This window comes from Oculina patagonica, chromosome 10 (genome assembly GCF_052425735.1).
Source record: "Oculina patagonica isolate OP01 chromosome 10, crgOcupat, whole genome shotgun sequence".
NCBI classification, from domain to species: Eukaryota; Metazoa; Cnidaria; class Anthozoa; order Scleractinia; family Oculinidae; genus Oculina; species Oculina patagonica.
Genome location: NC_135767.1, coordinates 18,394,243 through 18,421,059, shown reverse-complemented (window position 1 = coordinate 18,421,059; position 26,817 = coordinate 18,394,243). Strand labels below are relative to the sequence as shown.

The following is a 26,817-nucleotide window of genomic DNA, read 5'->3' as shown; positions in this document are numbered from 1 at the left end:
ATAGAATTCACGCGTAAGACTGGAAACTACAATAAGAAAAGCCGCCATATTTGATTTTTGACTCCAAGTGAACAAACATTTCCGAATTTTCGAGTGTTTTTCTTGTTTTGTTATTAGATTTATGTATCGATTAGCCATGAGATGACATTTACAGTCTTACAGATGCCTGTCATCTGGAAAACGGTTTGCTTTTGTACGTGAACAAGGTCTTGAGGAAGGATCAAAAACGCCAGATAATGAGCTCTTTCACGGGAAAGTTCAGAGAGTATCCAACCATCTCGGCGGACAATTTTGAAAAAGAAAACCTTGATTGTTTGGCGTTTTTCCTTTCCCACTGCCATAAAGGTACGCATTTGTTTCTAACCTATAGCAATGACAAACAAGCCGGGAGTATAACTGAGTATAAATAAAGTAGCTGCGAATTCATTACAGAACTGTAGTTACATGTACAGCAAGGAGCCCAAAAACCCACATTCTTTCGTGCAGATATTATCCAATCAGAAGTCAACTGGAAACTGGAAACTGTCTTCGGCTTCTGATTGGATAATGACCACACAAAAAAATCTGAAAACTTAAATAATTAAAAGTGGTCACACTTTTGGGCTCCTTGCTGTAAAGCTACAGTATATACAAAGTTAGTCCAGGGTGCAACTGGGTGAGTAATTTCTAATTTTAACATAGCTGATTTGAAATTACCGTTATGATTCAATTTAGCGCCCGGGGCGCTTATTTAGTTTTGGTACCGCAAGGGAGGGCGCTTATTCGAGACAGGGCGCTTATTTAATTTTTTGAGAAACAACCAAATGTATCTATAACAACAACAGGAACTGTAACAGTTAGAAATTGTTAAAAGTTCAGTTACTTTTAAAATAATTGTTCATTTTAACAGTAAATATATATATAAACTGTACGGTGAAAGGTCAGGAGTTTATCTAGCTGACGTCAGTGACTTCAGTAGGGGCAGTTATCCACAATAGGGGAACTCATTAGAATAGGGGTGCTTATATGAATGGGGGCGCTTATTGGAATAGGGGCGCTTATTTACAAAAACACATTCGAAGGGGGGCGCTTATTTGGAAGGGGGCGCTTATTGGAAGGAGGGCGCTTAATTGAATCATTACGGTATGAGTATGATAGTCTCTGAACTGCGTGACCCATTTACTAATGGAGATATACATGTAGTGGTACATTCCATTGTTTTTACAAACAGTAGGGAAACAGCAATAGAAAAACTATTTGAGTGCACGTAATTTAGTCCAGAAATTGGGCACCCACATAACTGTGCTCCAATGTTATGCTCTTTGCATCACCTGGTCACATGTTACAAAATCAGGCATGCTGGGCCACAAGGTAGAAAGGGGGACTTCACTCTCTCTCTTTTGTTTTGGATCGTCCTACCATGTAACTTTTGACCCAGCAACATGCGCGTGGGTGACTTGAACCACATGACAAGTTCTTGCAAAGTGCCTAATATGTTAAAAATAGGCGTGGCACTGACCCTCTCCTCCACAGAGGCTCTTCGGAGAGTTTTTTGGTGGGGAGGGTCCCTTGTATAAAGTGAGTGCAGGCGCAATAAAACGGTGAGAGCAGCTGCTCAATGGATCTCTCTTTTTTGCACCTGTACTCACATCAATGCCCAGCAGATTTTATAATAAATTCCCCATTGGGAACCTCTTCGGAGGAGAGAGCGACTGACCAATCAGAGATAAGAATTTTGTAATTGGTACAATTAAACAGAATAGCCTATATAAAACAGACAGAACCAGGACCTCAAAGTCATGTACAACTGTATGTCTAGTTTTATTTTTCTTCTTCCATTCTTTCCAGATCATATGTCCGGATTGGATTCTACAGCTTTACACCAAAGATTTATGTCAAGGTACAGGTTGGTGTATGTACTTGTGTATGTTGCTTAAACCAAAAACAAACCCTAAATGTGATTAATCTGTGGTGGGTTAAGGGGAAGCCCCTTCCCTTCCCTTTGTTTGTTAAAAATATAAGCCTAAGTCAAAAGAGCCAAACATTTTTCTGCCTCGCTTTACTGCCAAGAAGAAAAGCACACACTCATTCCCTCACTACTCCCTCATCCCTTTTAGGCAAGGAAAAGTCTATCTGCACCTCACCCCCCCCCCCCCCACTCCATTCCCTCTACTACCCCTCTTTGAGCACCTCTTCATTCCTCACTGTGTACATTTACATGTACATTAATATACAACCCTCCAAGTTAACTTTTTTCCTTAGTGGCCATTTGGCCACTGACTGTTCAGGTTTGGTCGCCAGTAAAAAAATTTAGTCGCCAAAATATATGCATTAATTAATAATTAATTAATTAATTAACAGATTAATTAATAATTAATTAATTAATAATTAATAATAATCTTATTATTATCTAAAAAATTGAAGGAGTAAGGTGAAAGAAGTACCTAATGTTGATTCAAGTACATGCTTTTATTGCAACAGTATGAGAATAGCTTCTGATCATAATGAACAAGAGCTCTTAGAGCTTACAACTGCGCTGGTCTCGTGAGCACTTTAGGGGAGCCACGTGGGGGGAACAAAAAATGCACCCCCCTCCCCTTATCCCCTTTTCCTGCGTCGAGCAAAGTTGCGACTGACAAACAAGATGGTAAGAAAACACCTTGCGTGACATTTCATGGTTGACTAGTTCCATCCGAAATTAAACATTTTTCTTATATGCTAATGGTGGCCAAATTTAATTCCCACGATCTTGATCCGTGAAACCAAAAAATCTTTTAAATCAGCATCCAGTGTTGTCTTGAATTACCGTTTAAAGATTGAATAACCAGCTCCGAAAATGGAATATTGGAGCAGATAATTAAATCAAATTTGAGAAGAACATTGGACCTGTGTTTTGCTGAATGGGAATTCCCCGGGGAATTAGTTTACCAATAACGTAAATCTTGCAAGTCAGGACATGTTTGTCTCGGTGGTTTTCCTTCAGATTTCAGAAATCCTCTAGATGACACAGCTCCAAAAATAAATAACGCTAAAAAAATCGAACATTTCACACTTAACATGCTAGGTTAAGTTCAAAGGATTTGTTTAGTTTCCATTTTTAGCAGATTTATAGCTTTCAGAGCATTGCGTGATTCAGTGCCTTGTGAAAGTAAAAATTTGCTAACGCCAGCACATTCCAGGACACAAACGTAATGTAAATAAATGTAAATTCTTGCCCGCTAAAGCGTATTTATTTAAAGCGTGAAATTTTAATATTTTCTTCGATTCAAACGCTTCAAAATACTTCACACTGAATTTTGTAAGTAAAGATTAATGGATTCGCAAAGATTTGAAAGGTAGCAGCTAAGCTGATAATAGCTTTGAAAAATTACGTGACTCGAAGTCTAGCCGATCGAAAGTGAAACTTGTCATGTCAGCACATTCTTTTACACCAACGTAATGGTATTTATTCACAGATTCTGGTCCGCTGAAATATATTTTTCTTTCGACGCATGAAAATTTAGAATTTCCTTTGAATAAAACGCTTCAAAATCGAATATTTCACACTAAACATTCTTTGTAAAGACAAAAAATAAGAAAATGTTTACATTTGTTACTGATTTGTAGCTTCTAAACATCGCGTGACATGAGCCTGACCGAGTGGAGGTTTGGTGCAGGTCACCGACAAAACGAAAAATAATAATAATAAACCCCGTGCAGAGCAAGAACTGCGCAGCGCAGTTAAAAAGTACATATTAGCCTCAGTGTTGTGAGTTGATCACAGTTCTCATTCAGTCATTTTAAATTGATTGGCTTTTGCTTTCGATAAATTTTACTAAGAGTAAACTCAAGCTCTCCTGTTAGTCGACCGACTCTTCAACACTGACGCACAAAGCTGGTTGTGAAATCAACCCATCAAAAATCGTGAGCATGTATGAATGGAACGTGTATTTTACCGCCATTTTCCCCGCGAAAATATTTGATGAAAATTAAGATTAAACTCAGAGACTAAAAGGACAGTGCAGAATGCAATATGGCCAAACAATTGACAGCATGATAATAATTTTCCAGGGTAATTTCGCTTGAGAATAAGTCAAATGAGTTCACCTTTCAGTAACGCTGTTTCATGTGAACTTGTAAGATGTTGAAAGACCAAACGTGACAACTAAATCACGCGACACCTTCATCCGGGAGAAAGATTTCCCTTATTGAAAAGTCACACACGCGGCCGACCAGTTGACACAATTAAGAGTCGATTTTTTTAGTAAAGGAAGTTTTCAATCATTTGAACCGTTGTGTTTTACGTTAACTTTCGTTAATTTGAGAGTTTTTAAACAGCAAACTTGATACTTTTACTTTTCGTGCAAACTTATGTAACATGAGTCTAATTTAATTAAGTAGGAAGAGTCTACAAGAATCCTGCCGCATTGAAAATCACATGGCATTAGGCTTAGATAACATTTAACTTTCGTTGGTTTGATTTTCAGTTGGGTATGGGTTGCACTTGGGAAAAGTTTTCAAGAAAAAAACAGAAAAACTTCTTAGACGTCAAAACAGCAAACGTGATACTTTTCCCTTCTGTGTAAACAAATGTAACATGACACGTTTGTTTTTCTCCTAAATTTATGTAACGCAACATTGTATTTGTCGAGAACATATGTAACCTGATACATTTCTAGGGCAAACAGGGCGACAACAATTGAAGTTGTTTTGCTTTAATTAATAAGACTAATTATAACACAGATATTATCGATAAATCCAAGAAATAGTTTTTCAGATTGGGAGATATAAAGTGACATTTAATTAATTTGCGGTTTTAACTTGGCGTCACGGAGTCTGCAGGAATCCTACCGCAAACGCGTGATGCACGCATTGTTCCTGAGAATAAAACGTAGTCGAATCTGCGCATGCGTTTGGCGCAAAGTACTTTGCTATCGAAAGAAGAGTACAAGGAGAGCAAAAGGTCTTCTGAAACAAATATATACCTTTGAAATCTTCACATGAAAGTAACGTAGATGTGCGCATGCGTTTGGCGCAAAGTACTTTACTCAAGAAAGAATAATACCACAAGGAGAGCAAAGGGTTTTCTAAAACAAATATATACCTTTGAAATCTCCATACATAGGTAAAGTAGATATGTCCCGCGTTTTACCTGGGGCGTACGGTCAGGTGCTCCCCACCCCCTACCCCCTTCTCAGAATAAATAAATTAATTAATTAATTGATATTAATTAATTATTTGGTGATTAAAAGTTTACACCATAGTGCGTTAGCGCTTGAGGGGTTTAGCGGACGACAGCCCCCACCAAACCATCACAATAGTGCATTCTGCACTAAAAAGTCACTTCACAAAGCACAGAAATATTTTATATATAATTTGTAATTCACACAAAATAAATACATATCAAACGACCCAGATTATATCAAGTTAAAATAAAAGATATCCTCAGTTGCAGCTGAATGGCGGAAAGTTTTCTATTGTTTATCTTGGCGGTATCAAATTTTTTCTAAGCCCGTGAAGTGAAAACTATTTTTATCACATCGCTTATGATCATTTTAACTGTTCAACCAAGTTTTCTGCTTGAATAAGCAAAGTCAGCAAACAACATAAAACTTCATCTGGAAATTAAAAAGACTGCGTATTGAAATGGACAGAAAAGTTAACGCTTAATTTGTTTGTCCTTGTAAATTTAATTTGCGAACGGAATGCAAAAACAGAATGCGAAAAAAAAAAAATCACAAGTTTGAAGGCAATCACTATAGTTTTTATCGATGAAATATCCTACAATTAACCCAGGTTCGTTCACACAAGTCAAATTTATTTACTTGAACTACGAGCCGCTTTTCATCGCGGTTTTTTTAATTTAAAGAATAAATATTACCGCGCATGTTTTGATTCGATTTCTAGTGCTTGTCTTACATTTGCTTTAACAAAATACGTTTCTCCAATACATCTGGATGTTTCTTAAATATATTGTGGTCGAGCTTTCCAAGCTTTTGCTTTTCCTCTTCTTTCCGAAGGCAAATGTTCAGATTGCGTGCGTTGTCTCACGCCTCAAGGTAAGATTTTCACGTGCCAAAGTTCAGTCGAGTGGAACGAATTTCGTCGCGTCGCATCCCAAACTCATCAAGTGAATGTAATTCCTTTATTTTTCGTGAAACATTTCATTTTATTCAGTCTCCATTTCTATAGGTAAAAATCCCATTACAATTAGCTTTACAAAATGAATTCTTAACGCTCAGCGCGTTTTTTTTTTTCGCTCCAGAAGACAGTTCGCTCAAGCTCCTGACGCATAGGTCACGTAAAATTTAGTCGCCGAGCTGGCGACTTGCGTTCTAATTTGGTCGCCAGCGCCAAAATTTTAGTCGCCATGGCGACTAAAATGGTCGCAACTTGGATATACATGTAGATTGACCCTTCCTGGAGGGTAGCAAAGTGGGGTCATGGTCCTGTTTTATGCCACTCTCGTCCCCATAGCCCTTTTTGTTTCTTTTAACCTGCGGGGCCTTGGTATGAGAAAAGAATGGTTTCTCATGCCAACGCTTTCCTGAGAAGAATTGATAAGGACAATATGGGGACCAAGATTGTCAAAAGTGAGTCATTTAGTTTTTGTGGCGTTGTTTGTAACATTTTCATTTTTGTTCTCTCTCGACAGCAAAAGTGTGTTTCTCTATTGCTCAGAAACAACTGAAAATTTGTTGATGGCCAACCCATCATACAGTCATCTCAAGGATTATATTGTAAGAACTGTACATAACTGTATCATAAATGACACCTTGCGCTATTTAGTGCAAATAATTTATTATAATTAATTAACAATAAATTACATTTTTCTTATTTTAATTATAGCGCAGTATACCACTGGAGCAACAGACCATTATTCCCCTCGTTGATGACAGGACAGACAAGGTAATACAATCGTGTTAGTGTACTTATCCTTTTTAGTCCCATTAGTTCTGAAAATCAGAATTCTCAGTTTCTCAAATTACTGGTATTGAATGATTGTCATGTACAATTCTTTTATGACATTTCTAAGAATGGGTGGTACATTGGAACACTTTCCCTTATACATATTGTATTTTATTTTAATATTTTTCCCTTTATCCTAACAGTCTCTTCTGCTCAGCATTTTTTTTTTCATATTTATTTTGGTTTGTTGTTGTGTCCTTTTTACAGCAAAGCTCTGTTTGTGTTACACTGTTGCCTGCTGGACATTGTGTTGGATCTGTCATGTGAGTACATTTTAGGACACCAAAAGTGATATAAATCAAAATGGAACTTACAGTATTTTACTGGATAACATATTTAATTTTAGTATGCCTGCAATGTGTGCAAAGAACTACATGTACTGGTACATAACTTTCTGCACACATTGTGCCCCTTCCTGCATTGCATGCCTATAATGCTAGAAAATAATTGATATTTTTTGGAAATGACTAAAGGGCTCCGTGCAAAAAGGGTGGCCATGATTTTGCCTTAAAATAAACATTGCGAAAGCAACTCCAAAATTGGCGTGCAGGTTTGTTGACATAAGTAAAACATTGTAATGAATTTATTTTTGCCTGCTTTTGCTCTGTTTCCGAGAAATAACATATACAAAAAGGAAGTTTTTTCCAGGCCGCGTCAATTAGTACTTTCTTTGTTCAAAGGTAACAAAGAGACTTCTAAAAATGCCAACATGAAAAACCAGGCTTTCTGCATTTTGTCCATGTTTGTTTTTGGCCACAATCACTTGTGCCCTTTTTGCACCGAACCCTTATTGATATATATCATCACCACATCTCTTAGGTTCTTATTTGAAGGCCCACATGGGAATGTTCTCTACACAGGTAAGTCAAAGATGTCACATTTTAAATGCTGAACCTACATATACAGGTAAAGTGTCATAAATACCTGCAATATTATTGTGGTAGTAACTAAAGCAAAATGTCAACTTGAAAAATAGGTATCTTTCTGTACTAATTATAATCATTAGATATTGATATTGGAAATTTGGAACTTTTTATGAGTTTGTGTAGAGTGCTAAAATGCACTTTAATCTACATGTACATGTAGCCTTAAGATCAGCTTTATTTTCATCAGGTGACTTCCGCTTAGCAAAAGGTGATGTTAAGAGGATATCATTTTTTCATGCTAATGGAAGGTATGTATATTAATAGTACAGATAATGTCTGACATTCATTGAAACTGTACCGTGAGTTAACAGACATCTCATTCAATTTGTTTAATAATGGCTACACATAAAGAGTCTTGCAAACAACCAACTGTGATCCTCAGATTGCCAATGACCTACCAATAAATCGATTTAGGGCCTATTATTTTGGGACTACTGTATTCTGGCTATTCTCATTCTGGTTGATGAATAACAGAATACACAGAATATCAATTCCCAAAAGAATGCAAAAAATACACTCTGAAAATGGAATACTGGGGTGACTTCCCGCTAAAACTATCCCAAAAGAACGCATATTCTCGTTATTCCATATTCTGTTCATTCCTTTATTCCACTATTGGGAGCAGAATGAACGGAATGGTAATATTCTGCTCATCTGAAAACAGAATACCGGTAGGCCCCAAAAGAACGCGATCAAGGTCTATTCAATAGTCCCAAAAGAATGCGCCCTTAGTAATATTGGTTTTTGTGGTGGGAGGAAAATTGGAGAACTTCTAGAGCAAAACTCTCAGAGCAAGGACAAGAACCAACAACAAACTCAACCCACATAATTTATGTGTATGATGCTGACTCTAGATGGGATTTGAACCCAGGCCGCACTGGTGGGAGTTGGGAGCTCTCACCACTGTGCCATCCCTGCTCCCCTCTAGAAAGAAGTATCATGTTACATAGGTGTTCTGATAGATTAATAATAAAAATAGTTTTGGCACAAATTGTAACATTGCATAATAATTATAAAGTGCATTTTGTATCTGACTGTATATATATATTTTTTTTCTTCAGTATAAAAGATATCAAGAGTGTTTATGTTGACACAACATTTTGCTTACCAAGGATGAAGTCACTTCCAAGTCGGGTTTGTGGTTTAATTTCTTTTGTTTTGTTTTTTAAATGCACTAGATATTGGATTACACTGTAGGTCAGCGTGTCTTACAGAATAATGTATTTTTCTATAGTGAACAGCAAAGCATCTAGGCCACAACTGTTAGCCAGCTGTTATGATGTGGTCCAAGCCAGAGTTACCTGTGATTAAATTTATAAAGAATAGCCGTCTAGGAACTTACTTCAAAGACGTCTATTACTTGTTTAAATGCCTTGTAACTGACAGGATTTTTTTTGCCTTTGTAAAATATAGGAACAGAGTAGAGATGCCATCATAGAGCTTATTGACAAGTAAGTTGAAGGCGTTTTGCACAGACATTGCCATAATGAAATTATTATTGTTCAAGGTACATCTTCCTCCTGCCCAGAGGGTCCCTCCTTGGTTGGAGTTTGGACAGGCTTTTAGCCAGGTGGGAGTCCAGGAGTCCTGTGGACGGCCACTTATCACAGAAATTTAATATGAATTACTGTATACAGAGGTTTTTTCTAGCAAATTTGGAAGTTTTTAGACATCTTTGCACTCATAACTGCAGAAAAAAACTCTGCATGCTCCTCGGGCCCTCCTATGGGGACAAAGTCAGGCTTTATAAAAATTTTGGACTACCACTATTTATATCCTGGCTAAAAGCCTGAGTTTGGAGTTGTTGACATGCTGCACTTGAAAAACTGGATAACGAAGTCTCACAGGTGAAACTATACAACCACGCCAGGGGACAAGGCAGATGGTGCGTTACAAGTTTCAGAGCCTGAGTAAACAGGTTTCTCTCTTTGCCTACTCAATTCTGCAGAGATCTGTGTATATGGCAAGGGAGAGCACAAGTTTGAACTACAGGTTCTTTTCACGTCCTTTTCTAAATTTAATTCGTCAATTACGGATTTCAAGGACGAGTTTGTGTCGGGGAAGGTTTATATTTCATGCGCTGAAGGTGGACGCGAAACACTTGTACATGAGGTGCGAGCGGCTTTTATTCTTTCCTCGAGAAATAAATCGTTTCCTCGAAAGCCTTTCGAGTTATGAATATTCGAGACCGCCTTGTTTCTCATTCCTCGAGACTCGACACTCGAACATTTCAAGTCTCGAGGATCGAGTCGAGACTGTCAACTTACATTTGAGCGGTACTGTAGAGTCTAATTGTTACTTGTGTGGGAAAGTCTAAACTAAGCAATAATCATCACACTGCAGAGCTTGAAAAAAACTTGAGCTCTTTTGGACAAGCAGCTCTTAGAATTTGGCTAATGCTTGGGCCCGGGGGGGGGGGGGGCACTCCCATACATGAGCTATATAGGTATGTGCCGCTGTGAAGGGTATGGTTTTCAAGCAGTTTAGTCTGGGATAGGGTATAGAAATCAGAGAGTTTTGGTCTAGAAAAGGGTAGCATTTGCCGGGAAACCGATCGACGGTATGACGAATAATTTTTTTTTTATAGTCCAGAAACTCGGAAGAGAAAGAGGCTTTCCAAACGTAAATAAATTCATTGCGGCATCGTTGTTGACAGATGGTTTTCCATTAAAACACTGATAATGATACAGTTCTAACAAAATGCAAGTCGGATAGGGTAGGGATTTTCAGTGTCTAGTCTAGTATAGGGTTGCAAAAATCAGCTGAACATGGTCTGGTATAGGGTAAGGGCTTCAAATTCCCAGCGGCACACCCCCACCCAAAAACATACCGGGTGCCCCCCCCCCCGGGTGCTTGGGGCAGGTACATGCTTGTCAAAGTTTCCAAATTTGAGTGATTGTCCCCAAGGACTGCATGGAATTTTTTTCGGACTTCACTGGATTTCAGATGGATATTTAAATGGACTGTGTCACCGCTAAGTTAATGTTATTTTATTAAATTTTGCCAAACATTCGCTACGAAACTAAATGTTTGCAAAGAAATCAATTCTATGATTCTAAATGACAAAACCATAGCTTCATTGCAGCCAAATGTATCTCCCGGACGTTAAAAATTAAAGTTACAAGCAGCCAAGATTAGCTTTGAAAACTGTTCCGTCGGACCATTTTTCAAAAACCCATATCGCAATCTGTTTCAATCTTCGTCACTTTTGGCCATCCATACCTTCTTTTGCATTTGGTGTGTTATTTAAATATTCCTTCACTGTTTTAAGAGGTTATTTTATATATTTAAACGAATTTTGATGGTCATTTCTTATGCCTAAGTTTGGCTTAAATCCGTGACACGGTACCTTTAAGTTTTGGCAAAAAAAAAAAACAGTCATAGACTTAACATGAATCAAAACATGCATTCGTGTTAAATTGTCTTTCCTGTTCTTTCACATTTATCAAACAGGTGGTTTTCTTTCGGTCCTGAATATGCTGTGAGCCTGCTGTGCAAAGGAATGTATGGATTTGAGTATTTGTTAAAGGAAGTGGCAATGAACTACAAAACCAAGGTGCTTAATATACGTCTCAATTATCAGTCTTGTATCATCTTCCGTTTCTCGATTTTCTCAAAAATCTAAGCTCTTTCTGCATTTCTTTGTGCTTTTTCTGAAGTCCGGGGGGGGGGGGGTACTCGAAAAAGTTTTGTACGGGGAGGCTCCACCCGGAGATCCAACCCCCTACCCTTTTATATACCATTTTGATAGAAAAGGTACCCCTTTTGTATACCTTTTATTGAAAAAGGTACCCCTTTCATATACCTACACGACATCACATTTACCTAAAACGGGAATGTAGCGCTTATGTAGCGCTTAATAAATTAAGACGATACAGCCAAAAGTTGCGTCTGCTCGAAATATTTAATGTAAAGGCCTTTTTAAATATCATTATGGCAGCTTTCCCTACCATTTCATATACCTTGTGAAATCCCTACCCTTTTATATACCTGGAGCCTAAAAAAGGTACCCCTTTCGGGCGGAGCCTCCCCGTTTAGGCCATTATAGGGAGTACCCCCCCCCCCCGGGTTCTGAAGTCTAACTGTTTATTCACTGCATGTAGATCCATGTGAGTGCTGAACGGCTGGCCATGTACAAGTGCCTCCCAGACATGACTCCTTATTTCACAACTGATGGCCGATCTACCAGGATTCATGCTTGCAACTGGCAGGTAACAACAACAATATTATTTATTACCGGGTCCGGTATATAAACTATAGAGTGAATTACCAGGATTTATCTTGCTGAGACAAGTCATATCTTTAGACTGTAAAAGAAATGATATCTTTCATATGCGAAAATACAGTCGAAGCTATCGTAAGCGGACACCCTCGGGACGCGAAAAAAGTGTCTTTAACTAGAGCTGGCCGCTTACGAGAATGGTTCTCGTAAGCGGCCACTAGAGGTGTAGTGGATAGATGGCCGCTTACGGGAGCTTGCCCAGCTAACAATAACCAGACGGACGCGGATGACGACAAAACAAGCACTGAAATATGGTACTGTAATAACTGTAAAATCATTGTGACGAACGCGATGTGAAATTTATTAATAAAAACAAGATACAGAGGTGGTTGACACAGTGTTAACAGGATTATATTTGCGGTGTCGGCTTACGGGAACTTGAAAACAAAGAAAAAAGTCTAAGTCGTAATCTTTGAAAGTGTCCGCGGGCGCTTACGGGAATGTCCGCTTACGAGAATGTAAAAATACAGAGTTTGTATGGAAGTTACAACGGGGTTTCAAACAAGGCAGCCGTGAGTAGAGCTGTCCGCTTACGAGAGTGTCCGTTAAGAGAGCTTCAACTGTATTGATTTCATCACGTTTACCGCCGAGTTTGCCATGTTTCAATGTTGAATGAGCCAAAGTTGATCGTTATTACATGTAAGTCGCAATAACTTCGGATCTTCCACGGCAATCTTTGGAATTTTTTGGAAAACGTTCAGTATTATTCGTATCACCTTCGGACAACATTTTGAAAATCTTCAGAAATCTTCGGAAAATTGCCGAAAATCTTCGGAAAGTCGTCAAAAACTTTGTTGTTAGTAGGTTTTTACAATAATGGTTGCCTGGAGATATGAAATTTCTCTTCTCTGGATATCTTCCTCAAAAATGTTACTTTTTTCAAAATTATCTGAAAAGGTATCTTTAGTCATTGTTGTCATTAAAACAAAGGGGTTTTTTTTTTTTAAATCATTTTTTCAAGCCTAAAATAGCGTTAAAATTCTCAATCTCCCAACTCTTTCTACAAAGAGAACCCGATCTCCTCTCTCTCTCTCTCCCCATACTTTTGGGGAGCGGGGATGGCTCGTTGGTGAGAGCGCTCGCCTTGCACCAATGTGGCCTGGGTTCAATACCATATGTACATTGAGTTTGTTGTTGGTTCTCGCCTTGCTCCGAGGGTTTTTCTTCAGGTTCTCCGGTTTTCCTTCCTCCTTTAAAAACCAACATTTCTAAATTCCAATTCGATCTGGATAGAGACCCCCATGAATACCAGCTAGCGCTGATGTGGCATCCTCTCTTTATATAGCCATTTATTTTTTTATTTATTTATTTATTTATCTAGGGGCAACCGCACAAACAAGATAGTGACAATCATTTTTGTGATTTTCGTGGTCGGTTATAACATTTAACATTATTTCACTATTATTGGCTCTTCGAGATCATCCGTTTAGATATATATGACATGTAGTTAGAAAAAACTATGAACGCCACATCCATGAAAGAGGAAAAGTAGAGCGGTACTACTTCTTCGGGGAGTGTCACAGAGACAATACAGAGGGGGATATCCTCTTTGAGACGTGTGCCCGTGTAAATGTCATATTTTGAAAGAAACATCTTCACACTGATAATGGATACGGAGTGTCTGAAGCATGTCTTTGAAATTTAGAAGTGTGTTTATTTTTCCAAGTGTTTAATTTCGCTCATACTTTGAAGAAATTTCGCTTATATTTTTTGATAGTCGATAGTCTTTAACTTTCTAAACATGCACGATAGTGGCCCTAAGCCACTTATATATCAAACAACGTAGCTCCTGGCTTCATAGTAAGCAAAGGAATCAAATTGTGTACAATTTTTGCTGGACGCACACACTTGGGACTTTTGCCCAACAAAATTAAGATAAAGATATACGAACGAAAATTTCGCTTGCATAGCTTGATTTCTCGGTGGTGTTTTTTTTTTTTCTATACTACAAGCGTTCCAATTCTATTGACATCAGCGGTTGAAGTCTCATTGAAATAGCCGGCGTTCGATATCAACATACTGAAATATCAAAATTTACTGTTGCGTTTGTTCAACCTTTAAACTTTAAATAAAACGGCATACTGACTTAAAAAAAAAACAAATGAGAAAAAAAGAATAATTATAGCTTCCGTTTGGATTTGGACCAACGACCAAGGCATACACAACTTCTGTAGAAGTGTTCTCTACCAACTGAGCTATCGTAACTTTGTATGGTACAGAATGTTTTGTTTTGTATATTTTAATATTATATTTGGACGCGCTTTAAAAAAATACATTTTTAGTTACTCGATTATGAGTAAGCAAAACCCTAAAAAATGCTCTGTTTTAGATTGTCGTACAGAGATAATTTCCACCAAAATTTTACTCTGCACGTCGCAATAATATTCAAGCGTAGGGAATGATTTAAATATATGCAGTTACAGAGCAATGTTGCACAGAATTGCTAATTTCTTGACTCTTGAAAGACCCATACCAAAAACCAAAATGTAGGAATATTAAGAGTCGATCGTACAGAGAAACTTCATGCCAGATTTTAGACTGAAAGGTGCAATATTCGAGCCGTAGAATTATTTAATCACAAAGATGATTTACATAATTACAGAGCAATGTATAGGAACATCATAGAATCGCAAATTTCTCAACTCTTGAAAGATTTTTATCAAAAACAAAGATGTAGGGTTATTAAGAGTCGTACAGAGATACTTCATGCCAGATTTTAGACTGAAAGGTGCAATATTCGAGCCGTAGAATTATTTAATCACAAAGATGATTTACATAATTACAGAGCAATGTATAGGAACATCACAGAATCGCAAATTTCTCAACTCTTGAAAGGGTTTTATCAAAAACAAAAATGTAGGGTTATTAAGAGTCAAACAGAGATACTTCATGCCAAATTTTAGACTGAAAGGTGTAATATTCGAGCCGTAGAATTATTTAATGGCATTTATTTAATTTTTACAGAGCAATGTATGGGCACGTTGAACACAATTGCTAATTTCTCGGCACTCGAAACATTTTCATCCAAAACAAAAATGTAGGGTTATAAAGAGTCATACAGAGATACTTCGTGCCAAATTTAAGACTGAAAGGTGCAATATTCGAGCCGTAGAATTATTTAATGGCATTTATTTAATTTTTACAGAGCAATGTATGGGCACGTTGAACAGAATTGCTAATTTCTCGGCACTCGAAAATTTTTCATCCAAAACAAAAATGTAGGGTTATAAAGAGTCATACAGAGATATTTCATGCCAAATTTTAGACCGAAAGGTGTAATATTCGAGCCGTAGAATTATTTAATCGACTTAATTATTTAATTTTATTTATTTTATATCTTGTTTGTGTAATTATTTATTTATTTATTTTTTATTTATTTCATGCCACAAATTCCATGCATTACAGCCTTGTCTCTAAATAGAGCGGTTTTCACTTGAATGTCAAAAGTAATTGGCGTTTGGTTTGGTTTTGCATTACTACGCTTAGTCATTGGTTTAAAAATCTCGTGCCACTTTCTTAGCCAATCAGAAGTAAACCAAAACCAATTGTGACTCACTCACGCACGTTTTCCCGCGCTTCGTGCCTGCGACATGTATTTGCTTCGAGTTTTGATTGGTTGACTGGATTGTCTGTTTTCTTTGTGATTTGCCAGAGTTATTACTTTGGTTTTGGTTTTACTACACTCATTTGAAAACTGCTCTAAGCCCTGGAACGGACTCTCCGGTCAAGGAAGGGCAAAAAGAAGTAGGAAGAGAAAGGAGGGGAAGAGAGAGGGGGGGAGAATTTCAGACTATCCATTTTGTCTCCTTTTAAAAAAATCGCATATTCACGACAAACACAAGCCTACGATACTCATTTCCGCGTGCAAACACCAAACAGCAGACGGCATAAGTGGAATTTTTGCCGTTCGCGGGAAAAATAAACGTCATACTTTGAGGATATTACATGGTTGCTTGGAGATATGAAATTTATCTTCGAGTGTTCAAATCGATATCTCACGAGTGAGCGCAGCGAACGAGTGGGATATCGATTTGAACACGAGAAGATAAATTTCATATCTCCAAGCAACCATGTAATATTCTGTTTATTATATAAACCTACTAATTACGAGGTTTTTGACGATTTTCCGAAGATTGCCGACCATTTTCCGAATATTTGAGAAATGTTGTCCGAAGGTCGTACGAATGTTTCCGAACATTTTCCGACATTTTCCAAAGATGTACGAAGATTGCCGAGGAATATCCGAAGATGTTTCGACTTAATATCGATTTACTTTGGCTTATTCAGTATTGAAACAGGGTAAACTTGTCAGAAAATGTTTCGCACAAACAAATATTTGTCGTTCGCCTTTAAACCACCCGTCGGAAGCATTTTAACGTCAACACCAGATGCAAAACATGCTAAATTGACCATCAAACATTGCATGATCAAACAAAGTCCAAATTAACAACATGACGGCAACGTTTCGACCTAAACGTCCACTTCTGGTAACAAGTGACTATGTCGACATCCCCTTGCATTAGCCAGCAGCCGCAACCGTAATTAACTTGTACAGACAAAATCTTTTTTCTTGGAAAGGCATTTCTAAGCTTCATGATTACGGGCAAACGTAAATTTTCATTTCAGATCACCTGCGCTTGTAAGCGGAAGTATTTACAGAAAAAATAACTATTGACTAATGTCCTTGCCAGACTGCGAAACAACAAAATTGATTATTTTGTCAAAAACAATAAACTTTACATTTAACTTTTCACAGAGATTTTAGAATTTTTAGCCGGGCAGAGCTGAGCTATTTTCCCCTAATATTGTAAAACATCGTCTATGTTTAGATACACTTAGTCAGCACAAATTGGCGTGTTATTAGCGATATATGATATTATCATCTCAAATAACAAACTCGAAGCAGCAAGCTGATGTGATTTCTTTTCTCTAGCACTCTTCCAGACAAGCTTAATTTTCAGACCACCCAAAAACAATGGCGAACTTTACTGGAGAAGGAAACTACTCAAGCAAACTGTACCAAGCACTCAGCGCACAACCAGCAGGCATAACTGAATTTTTTTCAGCTTTGAACATTTTTCTTTCCATCACCGCAGCTTTCGGCAATGCTCTGATCCTTTTTGCTCTTAAGAATGTCTCTTCTATTCATCCTCCGACAAAACTTTTCTTTCGATGTCTGGCGGTCACTGATCTTTGCGTTGGTCTTATTGTAGAGCCACTTTATGCGACTCGCATTATGTCTCGTATAATAAATATGAACGTGAATGTACTGTACTACGTTTACAACGTTTGGGCAGCTTCAACTTTTATTTTATGTGCAGTATCTGCCTTGACGTCGACAGCAATAAGTTTCGACAGACTTCTTGCCCTGTTGCTGGGACTTAGTTACAGACCTGTCGTAACAATTAGGCGAGTTCGGGTAGCCATAACTTGTTTATGGATAATTGCAGCTGTAAGTGGATGGCTCAGAGTGTGGAGAAGTTTTATCGCACTTAGAGCAGCCTCTGTTGTCATTATACTTTGCCTGGTAACTTCCATTTTCTGTTACACGAGGATCCACCTCAAACTACGACATCAACAAGCCCAAGTACAAAACAATGTCCCCCACGGACAACAGAAAGGACAAAGGATTCCACTAAACATAGCAAGATACAAATAGACAGTTTCCAGCATTATGTGGGTGCAGTTGGCATTAGTTGCTTGTTATGTTCCGTGGGTCATTGTGGCTGTGCTAGATGCGAATGGAATTGAACATGATGTAGCTTGGTTAGCTACAGAGACTCTAGTCATGTTAAACTCATCTCTTAACCCGATCTTATACTGTTGGAAAATCAGAGAAGTGAAACAGGCAGTTAAAGACATAATCAGGGAGCTTTACTGTTTTTGACATAAAGAGGCAAAGTACAATTGACAATTTTCAAGTTGCGTGAAAAAGGCAGTTACCGTAATGATTCGATTTAGCGCCCTCCTTCCAATAAGCGCCCCCTTCCGAATAAGCGCCCCCCTTCGAATGTGTTTTTGTAAATAAGCGCCCCTATTCCAATAAGCGCCCCCATTCTAATTAGCGCCCCCATTCTTATAAGCACCCCTATTTTTATAAGTGCCCCTATTGTGTATAACTGGCCCTACTGAAGTCATTGACGTCAACTAGATAAACTCCTGACCTTTCACCGTACAGTTCATGTATATATTTACTGCTAAAATGAACAATTATTTTAAAAGTAACTGAACTTTTAACACTTTCTAACTGTTACAGTTTCTGTATTGTTAGATACATTTGGCTGTTTCTCAAAAAATTAAATAAGCGCCCTGTCCCGAATAAGCGCCCTGTCTCGAATAAGCGCCCTCCCTCAAGGTGCCAAAAGTAAATAAGCGCCCCGGGCGCTAAATCGAATCATTACGGTAAGATGGTTTCCGCCGAACATCCGAGCAATAAAGGCAAAAATAAAGTTGCCAAAAAAGATCTCATAGCATGGTGACAGTTTGAGTAAAAACGAACCAAAACTTTAGCACTCAAACTGACCCCTCGAGAGAAAAATAGATTTGAAAATTATCTATATTTCACTCAGTTAAAACGGACGTTTCACGTCAGTTTAAAACAAAATATAATCGCGGGATCACTAAGACAAATGAGTTTCAGTGAGATGTTTCAAAAAGTATATAAAATTTTACCGTGCTATGAGTAGATTTTTGGTAATTAATTTTTGCACTCATTGCTTAAACGTTCAGCGGAATCCGTCGTAAAAACCTTTTGTTGCAGTGTGCAGGTCATCCTCGAAGACCCAGGGGCAGTAAGTGGGGCACGAAGTGCCCCTGGGCAACGAGTCTCTCCAGACCATTTCCAAACGGCTCTCCGAATGCTGGCTCCCGATTGGGCAGAAAAAAACCTTTGTATTATTCTGCCCAATCGACGAGCAGTAACTTGGGAATAACTTTCGTGTGTTCTTACACGCCGTTCACTGTGTCGGCCATTGTTGTTCGCTCACCAAAGCTCTGCATGTGCGAGGGAAATTTCCATTTAGCTTACATCAGATAGCCCAATAAAATCAGGGAATCTTTTCCGATCTCAGCGAGAAAGATATTTCAAGATCGGCGGGGAAATTTTAGTTTGGACTGATCAGAGGTATCGTAAATACTGGCTTGTTTATCGATCGCCCGCTCGATTGAGCTTGTAGGTTTCAAATATTTATATTTTCTTATTTATTACTTCGTTTCGCCCCACTAACTGCCCCTGGGTCTCCGAGGATGTGTGCAGGTCCGTGTGTTGTATCTTGTATGAAATAACGAAATTCAAAAACACAAGAATTGGTTTTTTGCCAAGATTTTTGGTCCAGCGTGCCATTCAACGAGGATACGATTAAACGTTCGTGGAAATCAGACCGGCGTGTCGCATCCCAAGAAAAGACACCCTATGGGATAAACCGCCAAGGACTAACAGGCCCCGAATGAATTTTTTCTTAGGAAGAGGGAAGCCCGATGGGCCTGCCGTCTGAGAACTCTGTCTCCTTTAGGTCTAAATTTGGATGTTTTTTGTGTGTGCGAGCAAAGAAAAAGTAAGGATTTGAGAGACTGTGTCACGGCTAAGTTTAATTTTATGTTATAACAAATTTGTCAAATATTCGCCATGAAGCTAAATGTTTGCAAAGAAATTAAACTATCATTCTAAATGACAAAACCATAGCTTCATTGCAACCAAATGTGTCTCCCGAGCGTTATAATTTAAAGCTACAAGCAAATGAGATTAACTTTGAAAACTGTTCAGCCTAACAGTATTTCAAAAAACCATATCGCAATCCGTTTCAATCTTCTCCACTTTTGGCCATCCGTACCTTTTTTTTTTTTGTATTTGCTGTGACATTGAAATGTTCCTTCACTGTTTTAAGAGGTTCGTTATTTTTATATTTCAGCGAATTTGATGGTCATTTCCCATCCCTAAATTTGACTAAAATCCGTGACACAGTCCCTTTAACATTATATAATAACCTAAATTCTACGCGCATTTTGATTGGTTCTTACTTATGATCTATTAGAGTACAGACGCATAGATGACGTCACGCGGTGGTGTGACTTTTGCGCGCGTGATCAGAGTTCATAGTCCAAATCAGAGTTTTATTATATAAAACAAATAGATTCAATTTTGCCGTGGGTCTGTTCAGTTATAGATCACAGAAGACGTCAAAATGTGGTAAGAACAACAGTGACCCACTCGCCTTGCGGCTCGTGGGCCACTTTTTTTGTTCTTACCACATTTTGACGTCATCTGTGATCTATAACTGAACAGACGCACGGCAAAATGGAATCTATTTGTTAATTAGATGCTAAGTCTTTGGTACATTGTCTCACGTACACTCTCTTATTAAGCGCGCACACTAGACCGCTGGTAAACCGTTTGTCACTTTAGCGCGTGTCATTTTGCGTCTTGTCATAGCTTATTTATCGTATAAACGTTGGCTCTGTACGTTTTCCTCAATTGCCCCGAGGAAGGCTTTTGTAATAAAACCGAAATATTAGCAAAAATCAATTCCAGTGTTTTTGAATTTCGTTTTGTCTTTCTGGAGAAAGTTGGTCCGTGGATGTTTTTTGATATGAATATGATTTGTATGATATAACAATAGAGTTGATGTTGGAGGACGTTAGATTAGATTACATTAGATTAGATTAGATTAGATTAGATTAGATTAGATTAGATTAGATTAGATTACATTAGATTAGATTAGATCTTTTTATCACTAATGTATTTTTTATCACTGATGTAAATTTTTAATGTTAGTTCCGTTCTTATTACTATTTTACTTTATAACATAGCTAGCAGAGGCGCGCAATCAAATTCAGTGTACGTGAGCGTGCACAAAATCCAATAGTGCACGCTGATAGCGTAAGCAAATCGCTTTGCCAGAATTTTTTTTCTCTTGCGCGAGTTTTTGGCGCAGGTTTAGATCTAAATTTTCCCGAAAATGTTAAATAAAACAATTGGTTTATGCTTTGGCGTGCACTATCGAGTTGTGGTGCACTTGGGAAGTTTGGAGAGCACAAAAGAAGTGTAAGAGTTGCTTGAGGCGGGAGTTGACTGCATTAAATATGTTTTTTGCCCGACTCTGGCTCATTTTAAAATGAGCTCTGAGAAAATTGTACAACGTTACTGAAAGGTGCAATAACTAACACAGTTTATTTGTTGCCCCTTTGTTTTTATTCAAAGTCCGAGAGAAGCTGTGATTCAGATCTTCCATGTGGCTTGCCAGTTCATCCTTCTGTGAAAACTAAGGTTCTGCGAATTAAGCCAACAACCATGTGGGTTGCACGTGATACACAACCAATGCCTGCAGATTTTAAAAGGTGAGACAAGAATTGTAGCGTGGGAACCTCGTGAAACAAAATGTGTGGCTATCAGAATAACGGCTTCCGTGTCAGTTTACATGTAAAGGCTTAATGGTGGATTTCCACTGACGCATATTTTTTTACGTGCGTGAAAAAATTAGAGACAATGTATGAAAGGCTTGCGTAAACGTGTACGCAAGCCGTTCATACATTGTCTCTAATTTTTTTTACGTACGTAAAAAATTACGCGTCAGTGGAAATCCACCATAAGCCCTGGCCAAACGTGAACGCAAGTTATCGCAAGTTGAACTTGCGTACAGACTTGCGTTTGGTGGCCAAACGGACTCGCAAGTTGTCAAAAAAGCCATTTCAATGGTTCTGCGCGCGCTGCAATTCAGTACTTAAGGTAGACAGCAAGACGTCCGTTGACTTGCGTTGGGTGGCCAAACGGTGAAAAACTTGAGTTGACTTGCGTGCAAATTTGATCTCCACCAAAGTGAACGCATGTCAACTTGCGCCTCCGTTTGGCTAGCCCTTTAAAAGGACTATGGCACGGATTTTACCAGATTTTTAACCGCCGAAATTTAAATTTGTGTCGTAGGAAACCTAACAATAATAGTCAATTTTTGTTACAAATTGCTATATTAGAGCACTGAAACTGTTAACGAACGTTTTTGGCTGCGGATGGAAACGGATTGCAATTTGAAAAAGTAAGGCTAACGTTTTAAGGTTGTTCTGCGCGTCTTCAAAAAATCGATTTTTATAGCCGTAGCTTGATTTCTATCCACAAATTAAGGTTATATATTCCTTTAGATGTTCAAAGATAATGTTTTTTATGGGTTAAGTTGCCTACCACTAATTTTAGAACAGTTTAGACCAAAAATCTGCGGAATCCCCGTGACATAGTCCCTTTAACATATTATAGTGATATGACCAGTATGCGTTCTACAAGGCATCTTTTTTTCTTTAACAGGTATGACAAGGGGAAAAAGCTATGGAGGGTCGTCCATTCAATGCATGCGTCAATGGAAGAGGTAAACCCTTATTACTTTTGTATGAAAACCAACTTAACTTATGAAATGACTTAACAGAATCTCTTAATCACCGATGACCTCCCCTTTTTTATTGGCTCTTAGACAGCTTTTCCTTGAGACTTGATTCTTTTTTGGTGGGGAGGGGGTATCTATGAAATTAAAGTACATTCCTTGATGCAAAGACTAAAGTCTGTTTAAGAAAACTTTCAAGGTCTTTGGTTAGGCTTTGCCTGACAGAAGAAAAAGGTAAAAAAAAAAAAGATAAAGTCTGTGTTCGAGCCAAGTGGCCCATACAGCCGGAGCTTATCCCGGTTTCCGTAACATTAAGCGACTGAGAGTATTGCTACTCCCCCCTGGATGGGATGCCAGTCCATCGCAGGGATTACCCCCCGGCAGTAAATTCGCCGGTACCCATTTATACACCTGGGTGGAGAGAGGCACTGTGAGAGTAAAGTGTCTTGCCCAAGAACACAACGCAGCGCCCCGGCCAGGCCTCGAACCCGGGCCGTTCGAGCGCGCTAACCATTAGGCCACCGCGCCTCCCACAGACAGAAGAAAAAAGTATTTCTTAAATCCTTGCAGCACAGTTTTCTTCTTCTTCTTCTTAAAAGTTCTTGTCAATGCACGTAAAAGTGTACAACACACGAATGAAAAGTTTGAATTCCAGGACAAGCAGCTCACGCAATTTGCTTACCCTGGACAGTTTCATGTTTGCCTTAGTTTACTTTTTTTATAATTTGGACAACAGACGACTTGTCCAAGAATTGTGTACAATAGTTACTGCAAACATGTGTATGCAGCAGTTGTTTTTTATTCATTTCTGTCTCCAGTATACAACGAGTGTTTGTATTTTTAGATTCAGGATCTGGTGGGTTACCTGAGGCCATATCATGTTTATCCTAATGTACCACCAGCTGGACTGGATACATTGGAGGATGCTTTTGAAAGGTTTGTTGACATAACAGCAATCAGGGTCCAGCTTCAGCTGAGTTACAAAGTCTGTTAAGTCCAGTAGTGTAAAAGACCTCGTAAGCTTGTACCGTAATGATTCGATTTAGCGCCCTCTTTCCAATAAGCGCCCCTTCCGAATAAGCGCCCCCCTTCGAATGTGTTTTTGTAAATAAGCGCCCCTATTCCAATAAGCGCCCCCATTCTAATAAGCGCCCCCATTCCTATAAGTGCCCCTGTTCTAATAAGCGCCTCCTATTGCGGATAAATGCCCCTACTGAAGTATCGACGTCGAATAGATAAACGCATGAACATTTATCGTACCGTACATGTATATATTAACAATTCTTTTTAAAGTAGCTGAACTTTCAACAATTTGCTAATATTTATTAAGGTTTTGTTTTGAACATTTGGTTGTTTCTCGGAAAATTAAATAAGCGCCCTGCCCCAAATAAGCGCCCTGTCTCGAATAAGCGCCCTCCCTTGAGGTGCCAAAAGTAAATAAGCGCCCCGGGCGCTAAATCGAATCATTACGGTAATTCTACTGGTCCTCTAGAATAGCAGTTGCTATTGTGTTTGTGGCTAGGGGCATTGTTCCTGTTGTTTGTTCTATTGTTTTCTCCAAGGATATGATTGAAAGACCTTGTGAGAGCTGCTACCTGTTACAGTGAACTTTTTCAGTAGGTATGACTAGTCGTCATTACCAGTGTTTGGAAAAATAGACACAAATGATAAAAATATTAGTATTGATAATCAAATGGTGACGATTGAAATTAGGAAATAATTTCACGTGCGTTTTGTCAAAATGCTAATAATTTCCCGAGCCTTATCATAGGTGACAAATTACGCTTCAATCGTAGGTTTTTGACCGGTATATTGCATCGCGAACTCCGAGCTTTGAAAAGTTGAAAGCATACATTTTGCTCAAGTCCACAAGTTTTTTAGTCTTACAGATTCCTTTTTGCTGTTGACAAAAAAGTTCAAAGATGAATCAACTGTCAATTATTTCTCACATTATGACCGTAGTTCGTCTTGAATGAACTGAAAACAATGCCCCTGTAAAACGCTCAAAAATCCACTCGATGCCATTTATGGAATTGGCTTAAGTCTAGAAGTCGTTTTGACGTTTTGTAATATAAAATATCATCAAAAGTTTTATTACAGGCCACGGCTAACTGGCTAAGATGAAATTCAAGGGAAAATGTACAAAGGTTAAGCTTTAAAACATCTTTTATTACGGAATAATTTGTCACCTATGATATTATACAGTTTATTCATTAGACTCTATATCTAAATTTCTTAAAAGCAATGGAACGCGCTATTCTTTCAGGGAGTCTACAAACAAACTAGTTGTCAATCTTCCACAATCTAACTCTTTGAAAATAGCTTTAGCTATAACGGTGCAGCTCTCTAGAACACCCCTACCCTGTAATCGTAGGGAAACAAAGTCATTCAATCAATTTAAGCGATTTGTGAATCTTAATTTTACAAATTAGAGACCCGGCCGGCATTCGTGGAAAACAGTTTTAGGTAATGATTATTGTAATGTTTACGACTGCATATCACCCGCAGACTGAAGGACCTTACTCGCCTTCAAGAATGTGACTCATGTAATCAAGGCGAGTCTGGCGAGGAACGATTCCAGGAACACGCTGCTGAACACCTTGTAAATAAGCAGCAGGCAGAGGAGAAAGCTGCAATGACAAAATTACTGCAAGTTTCTCGTCCGGTTCCTGACGAGAAAGGTGAACTAGTCGGCTTGTAACAAATAGTTAAAACTAGCAGTAATCATAGATTAAAGAGTGCGTTCGAGTATTGTTATGTTGGAACAGCAGTTTCTGGGGTTTTGCATTGAGAAGGCATGGTTTATTTAGTTAAAATAAATACGAAAACATATGATTTATTTACACAAGCAAAAATGTAACCTAAAGTTGTGCTTTTCTTGAGAGCCGTATTTAAAGAAATACAATGCAAAGAACCTCGCAGAAAGTACAACGTTTACAGGGACGCATTCATTCCGCTCTATCATACCATTCCAATAAATTTTACGTCACCATTACCCTCCCATTCATAATAGTTCTTCAGTGGAGAAAGAAAATAAATACTTTTGACAGCGAAATTTTATTTTTTATTTATTTATTTTTTTTTTTTTGCTGTCGTGTGAAACGAAACTCGGAATTGAGTTTTATATTTTCTTCTCAGGCAAAAAAGTTAATGTTCTGTGTTGATGTTTGTTCCTGTCTCCTTAGGAAAACGAAAAATGATTTCTGATTTTCGTTTTCTACAGCTTAATACGTAGTGTGAAAATTGGTTGGTGAATTTCCTGTCTTTTATCAAGTAAACGTAACGGAATTCACAAAAAATGTTTGTCCGTTAGGTTAGCATTTTTCACTGTTGAAATGATTGATCATTCCCTCTTCATTTCAAATCAACCATGAGAATCAAATTGAGTTTTGATTGACACAGCGATATCAATGTTTTTTTTTTTTTTTTTCTAATTTTTCTTAGTCCGGGCAAAGTGCAAAGAACTGGGACTTGATGATGATGAGGGTCTTGCACCAGTACCTAAGAGACGTCGAGCTAAAAGCACTGGTATAGTTAAAGAGGAGAAGATATCCGCTGCCTTACACAACCCAGAAGGGATCTCCTCTTCTAATGATGTAACAAACCAACAAGAAACAAAAACACAAGAATTTTGCAGCTCCACAACCAGCGAAGACAGGCAAAGCAACTGAATTGAAATTATTGGATGAGGACAGAACAGATTATACAGTTGCTATTGAACAACCGGGCTGTAGCGCTCTGTCTGAACCTACATGTGTTAAAGCAAATTCTCTTAGTAAGAGTTTAGAGAGTGTATTAGAGGACTATAATAGTGGCTTGCCTGAAAATAATTACGGTAATTTTATGAACAGAAAGACAGCATCACGTTGTCTCGTTTCGTCTGAGAGGCTTTCAAGTTTAGAAGAAAAAAGTAGCCAGGGATCGGTGGGAAGGGAATTACCAGAAAATAAGACAGACTTTGATGTGCCTCCCTCCCCGGGGCATGTTGAGCCATTACCAGATAAGCTATCCAGGATACACCATTTGCTACAAAATGGTGAGCCACTTTCAACCACGAAAATGCTGAAATTTTGAAAGGTAAAATTTGATTTCTTTGGGTAATTTATTAGGGTTGTTCAAAGGGAAGAGGGGCAAGTGCTGCCTTAGTAAATTCACATTGAGTAACTCGAAGAGTTTTTGATCCAACACTAGCATGAGCACTTACAACCCTCTGACAGCTGTCACATCAACATGACGCCACCAGGTGACGTCATGTTGCCTAGCAACAGTCGTGTTGCTTAGCAGCATTTGTGGAAGACCGTGGGCTCAGTCGCTCTTCAGG

The 26,817-nt window shown here is 38.4% G+C and overlaps 1 protein-coding gene across 1 annotated transcript; it reads left to right on the top strand.

Annotated features, from left to right (window-relative positions):
* Positions 1–51: 51 nt before the first annotated feature.
* On the top strand, positions 52–26,296 carry LOC144629046 (protein artemis-like). Its single transcript, XM_078487210.1, has 16 exons — positions 52–345; positions 1,828–1,879; positions 6,614–6,698; positions 6,808–6,867; positions 7,135–7,190; positions 7,747–7,787; positions 8,041–8,101; positions 8,915–8,987; positions 9,267–9,304; positions 11,307–11,409; positions 11,957–12,064; positions 21,332–21,468; positions 22,424–22,484; positions 23,341–23,432; positions 25,005–25,177; positions 25,941–26,296. Exons 1-16 carry the CDS (start codon positions 237–239, stop codon positions 26,165–26,167), a joined length of 1,476 nt encoding a protein of 491 aa, XP_078343336.1. The 5' UTR covers positions 52–236; the 3' UTR covers positions 26,168–26,296.
* The last annotated feature ends 521 nt before the right edge of the window (positions 26,297–26,817 follow it).